The following is an 18,227-nucleotide window of genomic DNA, read 5'->3' as shown; positions in this document are numbered from 1 at the left end:
AATTAACGTAGGTCGAACAGATGTATGAATACTTGGAAGTCTTGAAAATTGATGGTCTAAAAAGTAAAAAATGAATTACAAGATGCATTACTTCTAAGATTTGAAATCCATTTTTTCTCATGCTCATCCATCTTGAGATCGAGATGATCAATTTGAGGAATTTTGGGTATCGAAACAACCTCTTCTAATGAATTTTTGAGATGTGGCTTAATTTGGTCAATTAGGGCCTCACCTTTATAAAAACTTTTTCCTTATATCACTTGCTATACTCAAATTTCCGTGTATTACAAGTATACACATTCTTAGGAGCCCAAAATATTTTATAAAATTGGCCCATTTTTAGATTTTTTGGTGGTTTTGAAATTTTCCAAACTATAGATCTTCAAGATCTAAAAAAAAAGGATCCTTGAAGATCCGAAATTGCGAATTTTCGGATCTTGAAGGGTAGATTTTTTTTCCGTTACAAAAATATTTAGATTTTTCAATATCCAATTTTAATACAAATAATCATCCAGCTGAAAATGCACTTTTTGGATTTTCAAAATAGTAAATTTTAATTTCAAATAATTATAAAAATTCCAAATTTTTTATTTTGAAATAAAAAATTGCAATATTCAGATTTTGCAATTGTTGAATTTCCAAAACCTGAAAATTCCATTTTGAGAAATTTACGTAAGCATTAGGTTTTCTACCGTTATAACGGAATGGTCCGAAAATAAACCGTTATTACTTAGAAAGACGGATCTCCAAATTTTTTTATTTTTTTAACAAGCTTGTCTCAGTCGGATTTTTCAAACATCTAACGATTTTTATTTTTATTTTCAAACATGGCCGTGTAAGAATTGAACCGTCTTCAATTATGTTTTACACCATTGCTGCATGTAGTTCACATTATGTGTTATATCACCACCACCATCTCTCTACTTCCTATTTTCTCTCTCTTAACTGCGGTTTGTGCTGAACTGAGGGAAGAGATGGACAGGCGTATTCGGCATGGTTGCGAAAAGGAGAGCTATGTTCGGTCTCTCTTCAAAGGTTTACTCCTCCATTCCACTCTCAATCCTTCCCTCTGCGTATAACACTCTCATAAAGGCCCACCAATAGTGTGGCAGAAGCGTGGATTTATTCAAGGGTGCGGTTTGTATAGAGCCGAGGCTCAAACAATCAAAAATAAAACGCACCATCAAATTGTGTCGAAAAATGTGGTTTTAATACTGAAAATATTTGTGATGGCTTTAAAATATATTGGAAGACAGTCGGATTGATTAAACATTTGACTGCATTGTTAAGTTAAAAAAATTGAACAGAATGCGATCCAATGTTAGAACTATCAAACCGATTGGTTTAATAGAAAAATAGAACCGAAGGTAGTATGATGTTCAAACCATCAAGTGGTGTTTTCAAACCAAAAAAGTAAAGACGATCCAATTGTTACTCAGCCATGTTTGAAAGAAAAAAAAGAAGGGATTCGATGTTTGAAAAATCGGACCGCAGTAAAACTTGACAAAAAAAAATTCCGACATCCATTCGTCCAAAACAATAGCAGCCTATTTCAGGCCATTTCGTTATAACGGTAAAACCCCAGTCTATCCGTAAATTTTCCTTGTATTTTTTAGATGACACTAAGATGCAAATTGTGGATTCTTTGCAAATTTTGGATTTTGAAAATTCCAAAATTACAATATTCAAATATTGTGTACTTTTTTGATTTTACAAATCTAAAACTTACAATTTTGGAATTTTAAAAACCATAATTTCGGATTTTGGAACTCCAAAATTTTAATTTTCAAACAACTTTTAGATGTTTTGAACATCCAAAAAGTTTAAAGCAGACTTTGAAAATCCAGTAATTTAAAAATTTGCACAGTATTATTATAATAAGGAAGAAGTTTATATAAAGCCGAACCCACTTTAAAAAATTAACTAGAAGAGATTGTTTTGATGCCAAAATATCTTCAAATTAATAATCTCGACATCAAGATAAATAGAGATGAGAAAAAAAATAGAAATAATGCATCTTGTAATGCATTTTTTGACCAAGATTTTCAAATTTTTATAGATGTGCTTGATCTACATTATTTTTTAAGCTTTAAATTTTATAATTAAAAATAAAAAATATATTTTAAGCCCATAATAAAGATGTCCAGCACTGAAACTATATTTTTTAATATTATTTGAAGGTACGCTTTACTTTGATTGTTAAGAGCCTCGGCTCTTTAAAAACCGCACCCTTATAATAATACGTAGGAAACTGATACCGATGTAATAACAGAAAAAATTAATAATAATATTAAAATAAGGCTAAAAAAATAAATATAAGTTACTTTCTTAAAAAAATAATTGGAAGTCAGCAGTTCATTAATTTACGGATTAAAAAAACACAAGCAAACAACTTTTGACTTATTGGAATCTCTTTATAGAGTGAAATATGATTTTAAAAACAAATTTGGTGTGGTCTTTACACCAAAGGACGACAGTAATGGTTATGTACATGCAATAGATTTATGATAATCAAATCAACAATAGACGTCAACCAATGAATTTAGAGAGCGAAGTTAGAGAGAGAAACACTAAAATACTAAGAAATGAAGTATTTTATAGCAGTAGTGTTATTACTACTACCATGCTGGTGACCGGTGGCCTTGCCATCTTCAATGGAACTGAGTTTTTTATTCTTTTAAATGCAAGATATCCTTAGTTGAACTGAGGAGTTCTGAAACGAGTGATGTACATAAGGATCCTAAAATTTTGGATAAAATACAAAAACCTCTAAAATTTTGGATAAAACACAAAAACCTCCGTTTACATGCAGAAAATTTCATACTTAAATTCTTTTGTGCGGCTTCAATTTGATTAGGGGTCAAATTCCGAATCAGGACTTTACTTCATCCAAAATATTTAATGAATTTAGAAAGGAATTGTGAGCGTGGTTTGTATAAGGTTGCAACCTTAAACAATCAAATTAAGGCACACCTCCAAATTTTATGATAAATATAATTTTAATGTCAAAAAATTTTAAGATGGCTTGAGAATCTATTTTTATCTCTAAATATATAAAGTCTTAAACTCCAAAAATGTTCAAATTAAGCAGATCTACCAACACTTGAAAATGAACGATCTAGATAATTTGTTGCAAGATACATTTTTAAGATTCAAAATCTTTTTTTCTTCTCATATTCATACATCTCGATGTCGAGATAATCAATTAGAGGGTTTTCTAACATCAAACGACCTTCTATGATGGATTTTTGAGGTGCATCTTAATTCTACATTTTAAGGTTGCAACTTTATATTAAATTTTTTCTTTCAGGAAAAAATGATGGAATTTTATTGATCCATTTATTAGCAAGTGCGTTCAGGGATTTAAATTTGTGAGCTCTGGGCTTTCCTCGATCATATTCTACAAATTTGTCTGTGAAATGAAGCCTGGCTAACCTAAAATTTTCGAACTTATCTAAACAATTGAGATTGAAGGATGAATTTTGGTGCTGAAGTTGGCATGCCTCTTCAAATGTATTCTCTTACAAGACTCTACCTTAAATATGGATTTTAGATCTAAAATCTTAAAAGTTGATATTCTCAACGACCACAATGATGAATCCGATAAGAAATGGAATTTCAACTCGAAAACTAGACTACATTGATTGTGGGGAATAAGATTATTTACTCTTAATAAAAGGATGTTACAATCGACTTTAGTTTACACAATCCGATAGCTTGGAATTTGTCACAAAGTTCGAAATATTTTGATTTGAACTCTAAACCTAGTCAATGACAATATCCCCAGCTACCCGATTCCAAATCTAACAACCAATGATGATTGTGAACTTCTTATGTGGATGGTGATCTTTCATATACTTTTCCATTTAAATTTTAATGTTCAACTATCCATTACTACTAATTGTAGTTATTTGGATGGCACATTTGCACTATTTTTTGAATCACAAATCCAAGGATCCAAAGAAGGGATACATCTAGGGTGCCTAAACACGTGTTTCATGTCCAAAATTCATCTCTAACATAGATTTTTAGAATGAGTCTGCATTTCAATAGATCCTCATCCAAAAAAATTTAGAAGGGAAAAATCAAAGAAAGTTTATCCCTTGGAAACACGTGAGGAGCGATTGGAAAACTATTATAATACCAAAACTACTTTAAAATTATATTCATATTTTTTAATATATTTTAAAAATATTGTCAAACCAATTCGACTACCAATGAGACCAATTTTAATTAGACTAGATGTCACATCTACTCGGTGACCAATCCAATCCTAATAACAATGTTTTGGACTTATGTTTGGTCAGTGGCATACCTCCAGCTACCCCATTTCGAATCTAATGTATGATAGTGATTATGACTTCTTTATACCAAAATCAAATCATATTATTATAACAAAAAAATTATAATATTTAGGATCATCTAGTATATTATGTTGAAGCATTCTCCATCACGTAAGTGATGTACAATGGAAATGGGACCTTTATCCAGTTGAGTGAACCCGGCCACGGAGGCCAGGCGCTTGAGATCCTAGGATAGTAAACAAAATAACACACTAGAATTTCACTAAAAATTTGACCAAGAAATAAAAGAATAAAAGGTCTAATTTCTAATCCATTTGCTCATATATGTAGAAAGGAAAAAGTTTATATAAGGTTGCATCCTTAAAATGTAGAATTAAAGATGCACTTCAAAAATCCATCAAAAAATGTTGTTTTAATGTTGAAAAATCCTCTATTTGATCACCTCAACATCAAGATGTATGAATATTAAAACTCGCGCAAGTCAAACCAGGTCAGGGGCAGATTGAACGACCTCATAATTGTCCAACTCCCCTATTATTCAGTACATGTTGAATTTCTCTACTACAAGTATCTAGTTCGACTCGGACTCGTCCGAGCCAAATAAAATACGTTTTTGTGAGTCCCACCCCAAGTAATGACTTTTTAAACAGTAAATTGGAAAGACATCTTGAGGGAAAACCAAAACTAAAACATGTGTGCACGTCCCTCATTACCAAATATGTCATTTGTCGAGACAGGTGTGTTAGGCCCAAAAATTCAAAAGAGTTTTATAGACAAAGAGACTAGAAAACACATTTGGAAAGAAGAAAGAAGGATCCAGAATCCTAATTCTTTTGAAAAATTGGGACCCCAAAATCCTAATGAAAATGTCGGTTCTGTAATGCCTCTTTTGTCGTGGCCCCATCTTTATCTACACATATGTCGCACTCACAAAGCTCATTTTTCTTTGATAGTAACATCTCTCTCTCATCTTTTGGTCCCTCATTTTTCTTTGATAGTAACATTTCTCTCTCATCTTTTGGTTGGACAAGTGGTTTAAAAAATGGATCGGTATCTCGGAACGGGTACCTCAAAAATCCATCCAGATCGTTGAATCAACGATTCGGATCGAAAATAGGCTGAATCGGTTGGATTAAACTTTAAAAAAAATCTAAAAAATTATCAAAATTCATTATAAATGTTGTTTTTTAATAATCCAATAAAAAATAGGGTACTCCATTATTAACTTTCGTTTTTTCATCAATATGCGAATATTGAGATGTTCTTTCCATGTATGAACTTAGGTTAACTATTAAATTTACATCACACAAAAGAAAAATAATAGAATTATTATGGATGAAGTATATAATTATACTGAACTATAATTAAGAATGGATTAAATCGATGAAAAAATGGCTATCAAAATCTCGAATTGACGAAAAACCCTACTCCGCTAAAAAAAACCCAAATTATTACAACCTAACTATAGTATTACATACGGAAATTGAAATTGTTGGTTTATATTTTATAGTTTATTTTATTATACAAATAATAACAAATCCAAAATATCTTATAATATTATTTAATTTAAAATATATTATTAACAACTGAAAGAAAAAATAGTATATCACATAATTTATAATGTAAATAAATTAAAAAATAAAAAATTATAGATTTGGTTATCAATGTAGAAATAAATTATGAAGTGGTATGAGTTAATGTTATTTTTCTCTCTTAAAATATGTTCTAAACTAATATTTTTTAGTATTCAATAAACTAGAATTAGTATTACTTTTGTTCTTTAATATCCTATGAGCTACTACTAATTTTTAATCTCAGTTAACTACTTAATTAATTATTAATTATATAATGAAATAATCTCGTGATATAGTAGCCTAATAGAATTTTTATATTTTATTTGGGTAGGTAAATTTAGATTTTTTTTGGTTGAAGATAGGGGTGATGAGCACCCAATTACTATTATTAATAATTTTTTTATTTTTTATCATATAATGCAATTACCACCACCGAGTTGACTCGTTGTTTTTTAAATACCTAATTATAACTATTAAGTATAATATAGTATTATAATATTAAATCAAAATAATTTAAAAATATTAGTAAAAAACTTCCATATACTTTAAAAATAATTTAGTGTATATAAAAATAAATTAACATAATTATATTTAGGTTATTCACATAAACAAAAAACAATTTCATATAATTATATTAATTTTTGTAAATTATTATATAACATTTTATTTTTATAATTATATGTAATTAAATACTATATGTACTTTATATTTGTATATCATAATGAATAAATAAATATATATATATATATATATATAATTAATATTAAAAAAATTAAATCGTAAAAATAAAAAAAAAAAATTATAGACTATTTCATTTTGTCATAACTTCTATTTTTTTTATCAATTTAACATTTTTGTCAAAATAACTTTTATTTTTTTTGCTAAAGTAACTTTTATTTTTTGACAAAAATTATTTTTTGTTAAAATAATTTTTATTTGTTTGTCAATATAACTTTTTATTTTTTGTCATAATTTTTATTTTTTTTAAAGATAATTTTTTTTTATATATATAACTTCTTTTTTTTTGTCAATTTAAATTTTTTTTAAAAGAGCTACCCATCATACCACTGCAACATATTTGTCTATTTTCATATAACATATATATATTTATATTGCTTTAGCTTGTCAAGACCGCCTAGCTAAGCCTATGGAAAAGCCTTGTAGTTATAAATTGTTCATGGATAGTGTGTTACATTGCGTGCATGTGGAAGGCAAGCGCTCCATGGATGTTGCTGCCTGTATGTGCGCACGTGTATGTACGTGCACGTCCATGTGTCTATGCTGCCCATGTTAATGACATCACGAACCCAGTCCATGATGTGAAATCGTTCGACTCATCCGATTTGTTTCTAGACACGGACGTGTGCGGTTTTACACTAGAATTCACTCGTCCAATTTGTTTCTAGATACGGGCGTGTGCGGTTTTACACTCGTCCGATTTGTTTCTAAACACGGGCTTACACTATAATTCACTCGTCCGATTTGTTTTAGACACGGGCATGTGCGGTTTTACACTAAAATCGACACGGGTTCGGCGACACGGGTGATTCGGCGATTTTTAATCACTGGGTAGGACTCATCATTCATATTTTTTAACTTTAATGTGATTGATTAGTAAAGATGTGGACAAAATTACGTAGATACTAACACCGATTTGTTTTAAAAATATAGGGAATTTACACGAGGTCCATAGTTTGATGTTTATATTTATAACATCGGAGATGTCGTTTTTTAGAAGCACCACAAATCTCTTGATATGCTTTCCCTTTTTACCACAATTATTTGATATATAGGATTTATGCATCATGTTCTTCAATTATTCTCTTCATGGCGAAGTTTTACGTTAGTTGTTTATCTAATGCAACACACATCTTTTATCAGGCTTGAGACCAAGTTAAATGAAAGTTTAAGGTCATCACCATATATAAAGAGAGAAAGAAAGAATTTAATATTTGTTTTTTAAATACTAATATGGTGAAAGTAAAAGAAACCCAAAAGTTTATATCTAAGGTAAGTGTTTAGTGTGCTCCCATGAGTACGCTAGACAATGTATCACATATATCTGCAAGAAGCATATACTATCTGCTTTTTCAGTTACAACATAATGATGATAGTAACGATGTATAATTTCTCTTAAAATACAAAACCTATAAAATATGGGGATTATGGATTGGGTCCCCTCCCTTTGTTCATGAATATGTTCGTGGTGATCTTTTTTCAGATATTTTTCATTCATTGATATAGTTCAAGGGGTAATCCAGATTTTGATGTGGATTTTTTACATAATTTCGAGTTTAGATCTAGATCCGAATATTCAAGATCCAATTTGATACATACTACCCGGATCTTGATCTCAATCTAAATGGATCCCGACCCAATCCGACCCATTCTCACCCCGAAGAAACATATCCACTTCTTATTCATTTCTCTCCCTCTCTTTCCTCTTCCTCGGCTTCCAAATTTTTAAAAATGGATAATGCGAAACAAGAGGGTGATGAGGCTCGTGTAAGGGGCCCACCTCACGCTACCAAACAAGGCACACCTCAAAATTTTGCTAGATGTAGTTTTGGTGTCACAAACCTAACAACATATTGAAACTTCATTTTCAAACCTAATTATAGAATTTAAAATTTCAAGAACGGTGCAAATCAAGTTTCTATAAACACTTGAAAGTCTTGAAAATGTATGGTCTGCACAACTTGTTATAAGATGTATAGTTTTTAGGACTCGAAATTCTTTTTTGTTCTTGATATCCATACATCTTGAGGTTGAGATATTCAATTGGACGGTTTTCAAATTTCAGAGCACTCTTTTCTATTGGATTTTTAAAATGCATCTTATTTTTATAATATACGGTTGTAACCTTAAAAAGTTAAAAGTTTATAAAGAGACTATTTATTTTGGTATAAAAAAGTCACAATCATTCTTGCTCTTCAGATTTCAAATCAGGTGGTTGTAAGAGTGCCATTGATTCAAAAAAAAAAATTGAACTTTATGACGCATCCTAAATTATCGAATTGGACATCTAAAAGTTATGAATAATTGTCACCTCCTTGAAACATAGACATACAGTTTGCTCATATAAAATCCTTTAAATAAATAAGTTTTAGAAATGGACACGGTTTTTTATGAGTTCATGTAGAAATGAGTCACCTCTTAAAAATATATTTTTGAGACGGATTTCTTACTTAATTTTTAAGGACATGTAATCTCTAATATAGAGATCACGAAAAAAAAAAAAATTAAAAATAATATTTCTATTAAAAAAATATTTGGACCATTTTGAATTATTTATAGATGGACCACTTATTTGCATCCATCTTCAAGATGGATGCTTTGTACCTCGGGGACGGCAAATGTAGAGGTGTGGTCCCTGCCGCATTAAACGAATGTCCTTTAAAAGTACTTTTTTTATTTGTTTTTTTTTGGAAGTTTCAATTGATCCTTTTTTCTGGGGTCCATATCAAAGGACTGAGGCATAAATATAATGGAAAGAGAAACGCAAAGGCCACTTCAATCCAGATAGAGACTTTGCGTATCCTTCCTTCCTTCCATAGAAAGAGAACTTCATAATTCACGCTGAGATCACAACTGATTAATATTAGAGAGAGAGAGAGGGAGCAAATATTCAGAAGAGAGAGAGAGAGAGAGAGAGAGAGAGAGTTTGTGACGTGATTCATGAGGGAGAGCTAGACTCTGTAGAGAGAGAGAGAGGGACCGTTATTTCATTTGAAAGAGAGAGAGAGAGAGAGTTTGTTGATGGAAAGCTAGAGAGAGAGAGACTGTTATTTCATTTGAAAGAGAGAGAGAGAGAGAGAGTTTGTTAATGGAAAGCTAGACTTTGTGAAGTGATTCATGAGGGAGAGCTAGAGTTTTTGTAGAGAGAGAAAGAGAGAGGGGCTGTTATTTCATTTGAGAGAGAGAACGAGAGAGGGAGTGTTATTTCAATTAAGAAAGCTTCATAATCTCCCATGGTTTGTCAGAGAGAAAAAGGAAGGCACATGACCCCATTCCCATGGTTTTTCTTAGAGAGAGAAAAGGAGGCCCATGACATGACCTCATTCGCAGGGCAGGGCAAGGTTTTTCTTATTCTTAGAGAGAGAAAAAGAGGAGAGAGAGAGAAAGAGAAAGAGGGGGAGGGGGACACGACGAGCAAACTCGCATTTCACCAAGAGGCAAGACTCGGCCTTCCACGTGGCGCATTACTCGACCAATTGTCAACGCTCCTACATCTAATCTTGCATTTTCCTCGTCCACGTCATCAGCCGAGCTGCCACGCCGCAGATTATTCCTGGAATATCCCATTTTAAAGGAAGGCATAACCCTTTGGAATATTCTCTCACAAATCATTTATTCCAATTTTATCGTAAAAGTAAAAGGGCGGCAAAGGAGGGCAATATTTAAAAGGAAAAAGTTTATATAGAGCCGAGGCTCTAAATAATCAAATTAGAGCCCACTTAAAAAATTTCTTTAGAACAACTTCTTTTGATGCGAAAATATTTTTAAATTGATCATGACATCAAGATGCATAGACATTAGAAACAAATAAATTTCAAATTTAAAAAATAGTGCATCTTGTAATGGATTTTTGGACCATCAATTTTTAAAATTTTTAAATTTTTATAGATCTGCTTGATCTACACTATTTTTGAAGCTTTAAATTTTATAATAAAATAGAAAAATATATTTGAAGGTTATCATAAATATTTCAAATATTAAAACCATATTTCTCAATACTATTTGAAAGTGCGCCTTATTTTGATTGGTTAGAGCCTCGGCTCTATACAACCACACCCATACTAAAAGTAATTTATTTTTCTTTTATTTAATCGAGACTGATAATTTTAAGGGACGTTACCCCTTTAAAAAGCAGTTGAAATCGGATGGCTCTGTCCTGAAAGTCTCGAGGGAGAGAGAGTTGCCGTTTCGAACTCTCATGGATATTGAGGTATGCTTGTTGAATTTTGTATTTTGCGAATTAATTTGAGCGTTTTTGCGATTGGAAGGTGCCTTAATTTGGAGAAAAAAGGGTTGTTTGTTGATTTTCCTGGTGATTGATGGTGAATAATGGCTGACTTCGTGTAATAAATTTGAAGATGAGTGGTGGGTTCAGTTCAAAGTCTCTGATTTCTTCAGTTTTTCTTGTTTGTGATGAGAATTCAGATGATTATCCTGGATTGTTGTTGGGTTTTTTGGATTTCTGAGAAGAAATGGCTTTTTCCATTTGTTTGATTCTTTTTGCTTGAAAATTTGCGAAAATAACGGTTTTTAAATCGTTTTCTGAAATTTGTGTGAAGGATTTCTTCTCCCTTTTTTTTTTATAGAAATTTCCTATCTGCTGGAATATATTTGTCCTTTTAATTTTCCATCTTTTGGAATCCTCTCTGGATTATTTGGGTTGAGAAAGGATGCTATTAAAATGTTTGGTTTTTTTTTATTGTGATTTTTTTTTTCTGAATTACTTTTTTTCTTTTTTTGGAGCCTATGTGTAAAGTAAATACTCATTTATCATGAATTTAGTGCTCATTTATCAGGAACTTAGTTGCCCAAACTTGTGGTTGAAGACTGTTTCTGTTAAAAAATGGTCTCTTGCTTTTTTATTTTCGCTTTGTATTTTGTGCTGGAAAACGCATTTCCATTTAGCCCTTTTCCTGGATTTTTTTTTTTTTTTTTACAGTGAATTTTTTAGAAGAAAGTTTGTTTTTCTTCAGTTGGGTATGTAGAGAAAACTGACTTCACTTTGTTCTGCTGGATTCTCTGGCAAAAACAGTTTTCTTTTTTTTTTTCATTTTTTAGAATCTTTAAAAAATTTCTTTCATCCTCAAGGTCTCCATCTCTGTTTCTGTTTTTTATTGCTATTATATTTTGGGTAAGTTTTTTTTCTTCCAATTTTCTTAGTTTTAAATTCTTTTTATGAAGAATTTCAGTCTATAAATTTGGGTATTTTTTAAAAATTTCCTATCTATGAGAGATTAGGGTTTGGTACACTTAGATGGAGGAAGGAGACCACATTGAGGAACCCGGGTACAATAGGGGCATTTTGGTCATTTCAGAAATTTCTGTCTACTTGAACAGAGCCCGGCCATGGACTCTTACCAGCTTCGTTAAGAAATGGCAGGGGTATTTTGGTTATTTCCAGAAAGTCATGGATGCCTTTTTTTAAGGGGCACTTTAGTCCTTTTTAGCCAATTTGGCTCACACTTGTCATTTTGAAGATTGCCAAGGGTACATTGGTCATATAGAATCCACATTCATTGGCCATGTGCTGTGAGACCAAAGTCGGTGTATTTTGGTCATTTGAGGAAGAAGCGGATTGAGGAACGCTAGGGGAAATTATTTTTACCATTTGTTGAAGTTAAAATATTAGTTTTTACTGTTCTTGATTGATTTAAGTGTGAGCATTATATGAAAAACTACAATAATTGCCTATACAAAAACTTTCCTTACCAATTACCACATCATTTGCTTTTCTGAATTTGTGTGAGTCTGCAATGGGCCTGGCGGCCCGGCCCAAAACTTAGGGTTTGCTTTTCTTCTTTTTTTTCCTATAGCACGGACCGGCAGTGATAGGACTAAGGCCATACTTGCACCACCAGGACCTCTATGGCCCTGTGCCCAGCCGGGGCCGGACTTGGGGCATAGCCCTATAGGGATTGGGGCCAATACTGTCCCTGCCCAGGCCTGGGCCATTGCCAGCCCTAGGAGGAAAGTAGTCTAAATGTACAAGTTGTTAACTCCACAAAAGAATCAAACCAAGAATTGAATACTAAATTAATTATAAATGGTTCACTGATCACATGGAGATTGCGTCTTCACAACACAAGTTAACCTTTCAACAAGATAGCTCCTTAAGAATTAAGGATCCTATACCATAGGACTATTTATTTTTTAGTACAATGAAGTCACAATTATTCCTAATCATCAAGATGTGAAATCTGGCGGTTTGAGGGGTGCTACAAAGTTAAAAAATAATTTTGGGAATTTGAACCCCCATCAATGATACACTTCTAACTACCCAATTTCACACTAAAGATAAAAGAGTAATTGTGACCTCTTGCCAAAAAGTAAATAGTTTTATTATTCCTAATTTTTGGAATTTGCCATTCCGACTAGGTCACCTTTTTTAGAAAATGATGCTTAGGAGGACCTTTGTTCCATCTCTTGGTTATAAGAACAACCATTTTTAGATTAGGATTTCACAAATGCTTCAAACTCTATCTCACCCATATCAATCCTACAAATCTAGGATTCATTCACACCTCTTTCTCCATTGCCAATCCAATTAGAAAATCCTAGTCCGAGTCCTTCCATCCACAAGGGTCGGAGTTCTTAATTTCTTATTACGTGGTTATCCCCTGCCTGTTTATCTTCTAATTCTTTTTTATTTTTTGTGACATTCCCTCAATATAGATTCATTGTACTGTTTATCTATGGCATTGTTGGCCTAGTTTCTGTCAAATTTGCTCTCTCTCTCTCTCTCTCTCTCCAATAAAACAGTATTGACAAGTGTCATATATTAGCACAAGGGCAAGCTTTCTATGTTTCCCCTACAATATAAAACTTATATATTTCCCCTTATCCAACCCGCCTTTCTGAATGGAGGGCTAAGATTGACCCAATCATAATGTCACAATAGTGAAACATCTCTCTCTCTCTCTCCAATAAAACAGTATTGACAAGTGTCATATATTAGCACAAGGGCAAGCTTTCTATGTTTCCCCTACAATATAAAACTTATATATTTCCCCTTATCCAACCCGCCTTTCTGAATGGAGGGCTAAGATTGCCCCAATCATAATGTCACAATAGTGAAACATGTGATCTTTAGATGAAGTTCTAGATTCAGGTCTTGGATTTGATTTTTCTTTTGGGGTTTCCTAGGTGTAATTTGTTAGTGTAGTTTACAAGCAATAAAGTCTTTTTTCTTTCTTCCGCTTCAGATTGTTGCTCTCAAATTCTTATTATCTATCAGTCCCACCGGCATTGTAATTTCATCTTGTCCCTGTTTCATTTCTATTTATGATTGCTTGTCCTCCTTTGTTTTTGAGTTCTTCATATTCAACTTCCATTGATTTTCATGCAATTATATAAGAAGCTAACCTACCTTCTTCTCTTTTGGCAGGTATGCCTCTGATTCAAATCTGAAACCGAAGAGTTGAGGCGACGCTCAAGCTTCAATTTGACCTCCATGATCATGAAAGAGCTATAAATTTGGGTTTCTAGGATTTTCAACCATAGTCTTGAGAATGGGTTCACTAAACCATGAGAGTGGAAAACCCCCTGCAATCAAACTCGTAGAATCAATCAAGAAGTCCACTCTCAGCAAAAGAACTTACCAAGCAACAGTCTTAATTGTGACATTTTTAGCCTATGCAAGCTATCATGCATCGAGAAAAACGACAAGCATAGTCAAGAGTGCTCTTGACCCCGGATCATCAGAATTGAGTCACTCTCACGTCTCATGGCCTGGAAATAAATTTCTGAAGATGACCAACAATGCACTTGGTTCGAGGCTTACAAGTGGCTGGGCCCCCTTCAATGGTGATAACGGTACTGCCCTTTTAGGAGAGCTTGACCTTGCCTTCTTGTCTTTCTATGCAATGGGTATGTACTTTGCGGGTCATTTAGGCGATCGATTAGACCTCCGAATCTTTCTTTCTTTAGGTATGATAGGAACAGGGTTTTTTACAGCTTTATTTGGACTCGGTTATTGGTTAAACATCCATAGCTTCATTTTTTTTCTAGTTGTTCAAATGTTGGCCGGTCTATTTCAGTCCACTGGTTGGCCTTCTGTTATGGCTGTAATGGGAAAATGGTTTGGGAAGAAGAAAAGAGGATTGATAATGGGGATTTGGAATGCCCACACATCAGTTGGAAACATATCGGGCTCTCTTATGGCTTCAGCAATGTTGAATTATGGGTGGGGTTGGTCTTTCGTGGTGCCTGGTTTAGTTATCAGTTTTGTTGGTTTGTTGGTGTTTCTCTTTCTATCTGTTAGTCCTGAAGTGGTGGATGTTGGAGTGGAGGATAGAAAAAGTGATGGGTCTGTTGACGTGCTGAAAAAGGGGCAGGTTTCAGAGCCATTATTGGGAGAAGTTGCAGGTCAAGAGAGAAGTAATGGAAGAGCAGTGGGGTTTATCGAGGCGTGGAAGATACCTGGAGTTGCACCTTTTGCTTTGTGCCTGTTCTTCTCCAAGCTTGTGGCCTATACATTCCTTTACTGGTTGCCATTCTATATCAGTAGAACAGGTAAGCTCTCTAGTCATGCATTTTCTTACACATCAGTAGTGTCTCATGCTTGGTGGTCACAAAGTTGGGCTTAGGCCATATTTGGGCTTAAGGCCAAATTTTCATAGATTGTTCGCAAAAGGAGTCTCTCTCTTTGTATATAAAAACAGACATTCCACCTTGCAGAGATTGGCGGCCAGTACCTCTCTGACGAGACCGCCGGGAACCTCTCGACCATCTTTGATGTGGGTGGTGTTGTCGGGGGCATCCTTGCTGGCCACATATCCGACCGCCTCAATGCCCGTGCGATCACCGCCGCTACCTTCACATACTGCGCAATCCCAGCTCTGTTCTTTTATAGAGTATATGGAGATATTTCTCTGTATCTCAATGCCATCCTTATGTTCATTGCTGGGGCCTTTGTTAATGGTCCCTATGCTCTTATAACAACTGCCGTTTCGGCTGATTTAGGCACTGTCGGCGGGGGCCCACGTGCTTTGGCAACAGTGACAGCTATAATCGACGGGACAGGTTCGGTGGGCGCAGCATTGGGGCCTTTGCTCACTGGGTACATATCGGCAAAGAGTTGGAATGGTGTTTTTATGATGCTTATGGTGGCAGCCTTAGTGGCGGGACTTTTGTTGACGAGGTTGGTGATGGCGGAGGTGTCGGCCAAGATTGAGAGGGCGCAGCAATCACAGCCAGTAGAGACGGCATGGGTCTAGAAGCTTTTCCTTTTTTTTCATTTTCTTTTGATTTGGTGAGAAAGATGGGGGTCGGTTCTGGGTTTTAGCCATTTTGGTTACGGGGGCTTTTATATCATTCCTTTTTTTTTTCTCTCTTTTTTTTTCTTGTATTTTTTATTTTGGTGGTGTAATTGAGATGGGTGGTGAAGGTGGGTTGAAGAGGCATAGAAGGGAGGGTGAATAGAACTAAAGACGTGATGTTGTGGTATATTGTCACCCTGATCACCAATGCCTTGAGATCGTTGTTAGAGGGGTGGTATTCTTAATTGTACATAGTATGGGTTTCTTGTGTGTCAGTTTTGTTAGTACCTGGGATTTGAAGTCATGGTGTTGGGACCCCTTGTGGCAGTTACAAATCCCATTGAAATATATATATGTTCCATTTCTCCTCCTCCTGAATTTGTATCACATGGAGGCCTGTAACTCATGGGCCGATGGAAAGACTTTTGTATTGTACTAAACCCGTTATCAGAAACAATTGGGGTGGCAGCTTAATCCCCTTCTTAAACTTCTTTCTTTGGAAATTTAAACTTATTTCTGTAAACTTTTTCAATAGAAATTAGATTCTTTAAAATTTAAACTTCTTTCTTTCGGAGTAGTATAACTTAAAGTTGTTCTATCCAATATGCCAATGTACTATATATCTTTGTTTAAGATGCATATATCTTTGTTTAAGATGCCTAACAAGGTTGTAAACAGATTAGAAGGTTTGAGGCGAAGATTTTTTTGGGGTGGATCTGATGAAAAAAAGAAACACAATTTGGTCAAATGGTCAAAAGCATGTACTCTATCAAGTGATGGGGGTATGGGGATAAAAAGTTTGAAACTCATGAATAGTATATTACTTATCAAGTGGTGGTGGAGATGAATACCGGAAAAAAATCAATTGTGGAGGAAAATTTTTGGTGAAAAATATGGATAAGATACTAGTTTGGAATTGGTTGATTAAGGGCCAGCACAAAGGGTATTTTGTATATTTGGAAAGGTATCTTGGCACATAGGATATGTTTCTTAGCAATTCGAGAAATATTGTAGGGAAGGGTGTCACTATAAAGTTTTGCATCCAAAATGGATTGGGGAATATGATTTAAAATCCTAGGTTCCCAACTTGTTTGCTAAAACAAATACAAAGACTTGTTTGATCAGTGAGATGGTGGATGGAAAAGGTTTTTCCTTGGAATGTTTCCTGCTTATATAGAAGGGTTAATGAAGTTCTAATGGATACATGGAGTGTTTAAATGTTTTGAAAGATGTTTTTTATTGTCCAAATAAACAAGACAAAGTTGTTTGGGAACCAAGTAGAACTGGAGCTTTTTCTGTAAGCTCAGCTTACAAGTTATTGTTTGAAGATAGAGTAAGATGGTCTGGCAAAGATGCAGGTAAAGATCTGTGCTTGGTTGTGGTTAGTTAAATTGTGAAGGATCCTTTCATCCTTACCATAAAGATGGTCGGATAAAGATGCAGGTAAATTATGGAATTGGTGTGTTCCTTTGAAGATTTGTGCTTGGTTGTGGTTAGTTAAATTGCGAAGTATCCTTACCATTGATATGTTGACGAAAAAAGGGTATATTCTTGTAAATATGTGCATTGTGTGTAAAAAGGATGTTGAATCCATTGAGCATATGTTTTTGCAGTGTGCTTATACTAAAGCTATATGGTGTTGGGTAGTAGCATGGATGGGCTTAAATGATACACACCCTGTTGGAATTGGTAGTCTTTTGGGGGATTGGTCAATAACAGGGATAAGTAAGAAAAGCAAAATTATTTGAAAAATTGTAAAAACGATGGTGATGTGGGAGAATTGGAAAGCAACGAATAGGATAAGCTTTGATAATAAGAGTTTATCTCAATGTGAATTGATAGAAAAGATTTGTGTAACTGTAGCAGAGATCGTAAGCATTAACATGGTGGGGTGTTTCAAGATTGGATATAATGTATAATCTTTAATTTGTTAATGAATGAGAAGTCTGATAAAAAAATCAGGATAGGATTATGGAAATGTCTTAAGAATGGGTGGGTTAAACTTAATTTCAATAGATGTTCTTTGGGAAATCCTGGTCAGGGAGGTATTGCTAGGGATTGGGAAGGCAAAGTGTCGCTGAAATTTCATGGTTCAGTAGGTGCGGTGACTGCAAATGAAGCAGAGCTTCGTGGGGTATTACAAGGAGTTAAATTGGTAAAAGATAGGAACAAAACCTGTGGAAATAGAATGAGATTCGATGAATATTGTGAAATTCTTAAACAAAGAAGCAGAATATCTATAGAAATTCCATAGCCTGATTGCTAGAGTGAATGCTTACTATTTGGAATTTGAATATACTATTAAGCATGTTTATAGGGAAAGTAATATGGAGGCCTATGGTCTTGCTAAGATG

At 33.9% G+C, this 18,227-nt stretch overlaps 1 protein-coding gene across 2 annotated transcripts; it reads left to right on the top strand.

Annotated features, from left to right (window-relative positions):
• The first annotated feature begins 10,785 nt into the window (after positions 1 to 10,785).
• On the top strand, positions 10,786 to 16,360 carry G3PP1 (putative glycerol-3-phosphate transporter 1). Of its 2 annotated transcripts, none has more exons than XM_011623051.3 (3): positions 10,786 to 10,826; positions 14,001 to 15,127; positions 15,293 to 16,360. In XM_011623051.3, the coding sequence occupies exons 2-3, from the start codon at positions 14,125 to 14,127 to the stop codon at positions 15,829 to 15,831; spliced, it is 1,542 nt and encodes a 513-aa protein (XP_011621353.1). In that variant the 5' UTR covers positions 10,786 to 10,826; positions 14,001 to 14,124; the 3' UTR covers positions 15,832 to 16,360. The 2 variants fall into 2 exon arrangements, with proteins under 2 accessions (XP_011621353.1, XP_088712576.1); XM_088856450.1 differs by having other exon boundaries at positions 10,786 to 10,981.
• Positions 16,361 to 18,227: the final 1,867 nt, after the last annotated feature.

Source organism: Amborella trichopoda, chromosome 13 (genome assembly GCF_054954075.1).
Source record: "Amborella trichopoda isolate Santa Cruz 75 chromosome 13, AtrichopodaSantaCruz75HAP2 v2.0, whole genome shotgun sequence".
In the NCBI taxonomy this organism is placed as follows: domain Eukaryota; kingdom Viridiplantae; phylum Streptophyta; class Magnoliopsida; order Amborellales; family Amborellaceae; genus Amborella; species Amborella trichopoda.
This window is presented reverse-complemented; position numbering and strand designations above follow the sequence as displayed.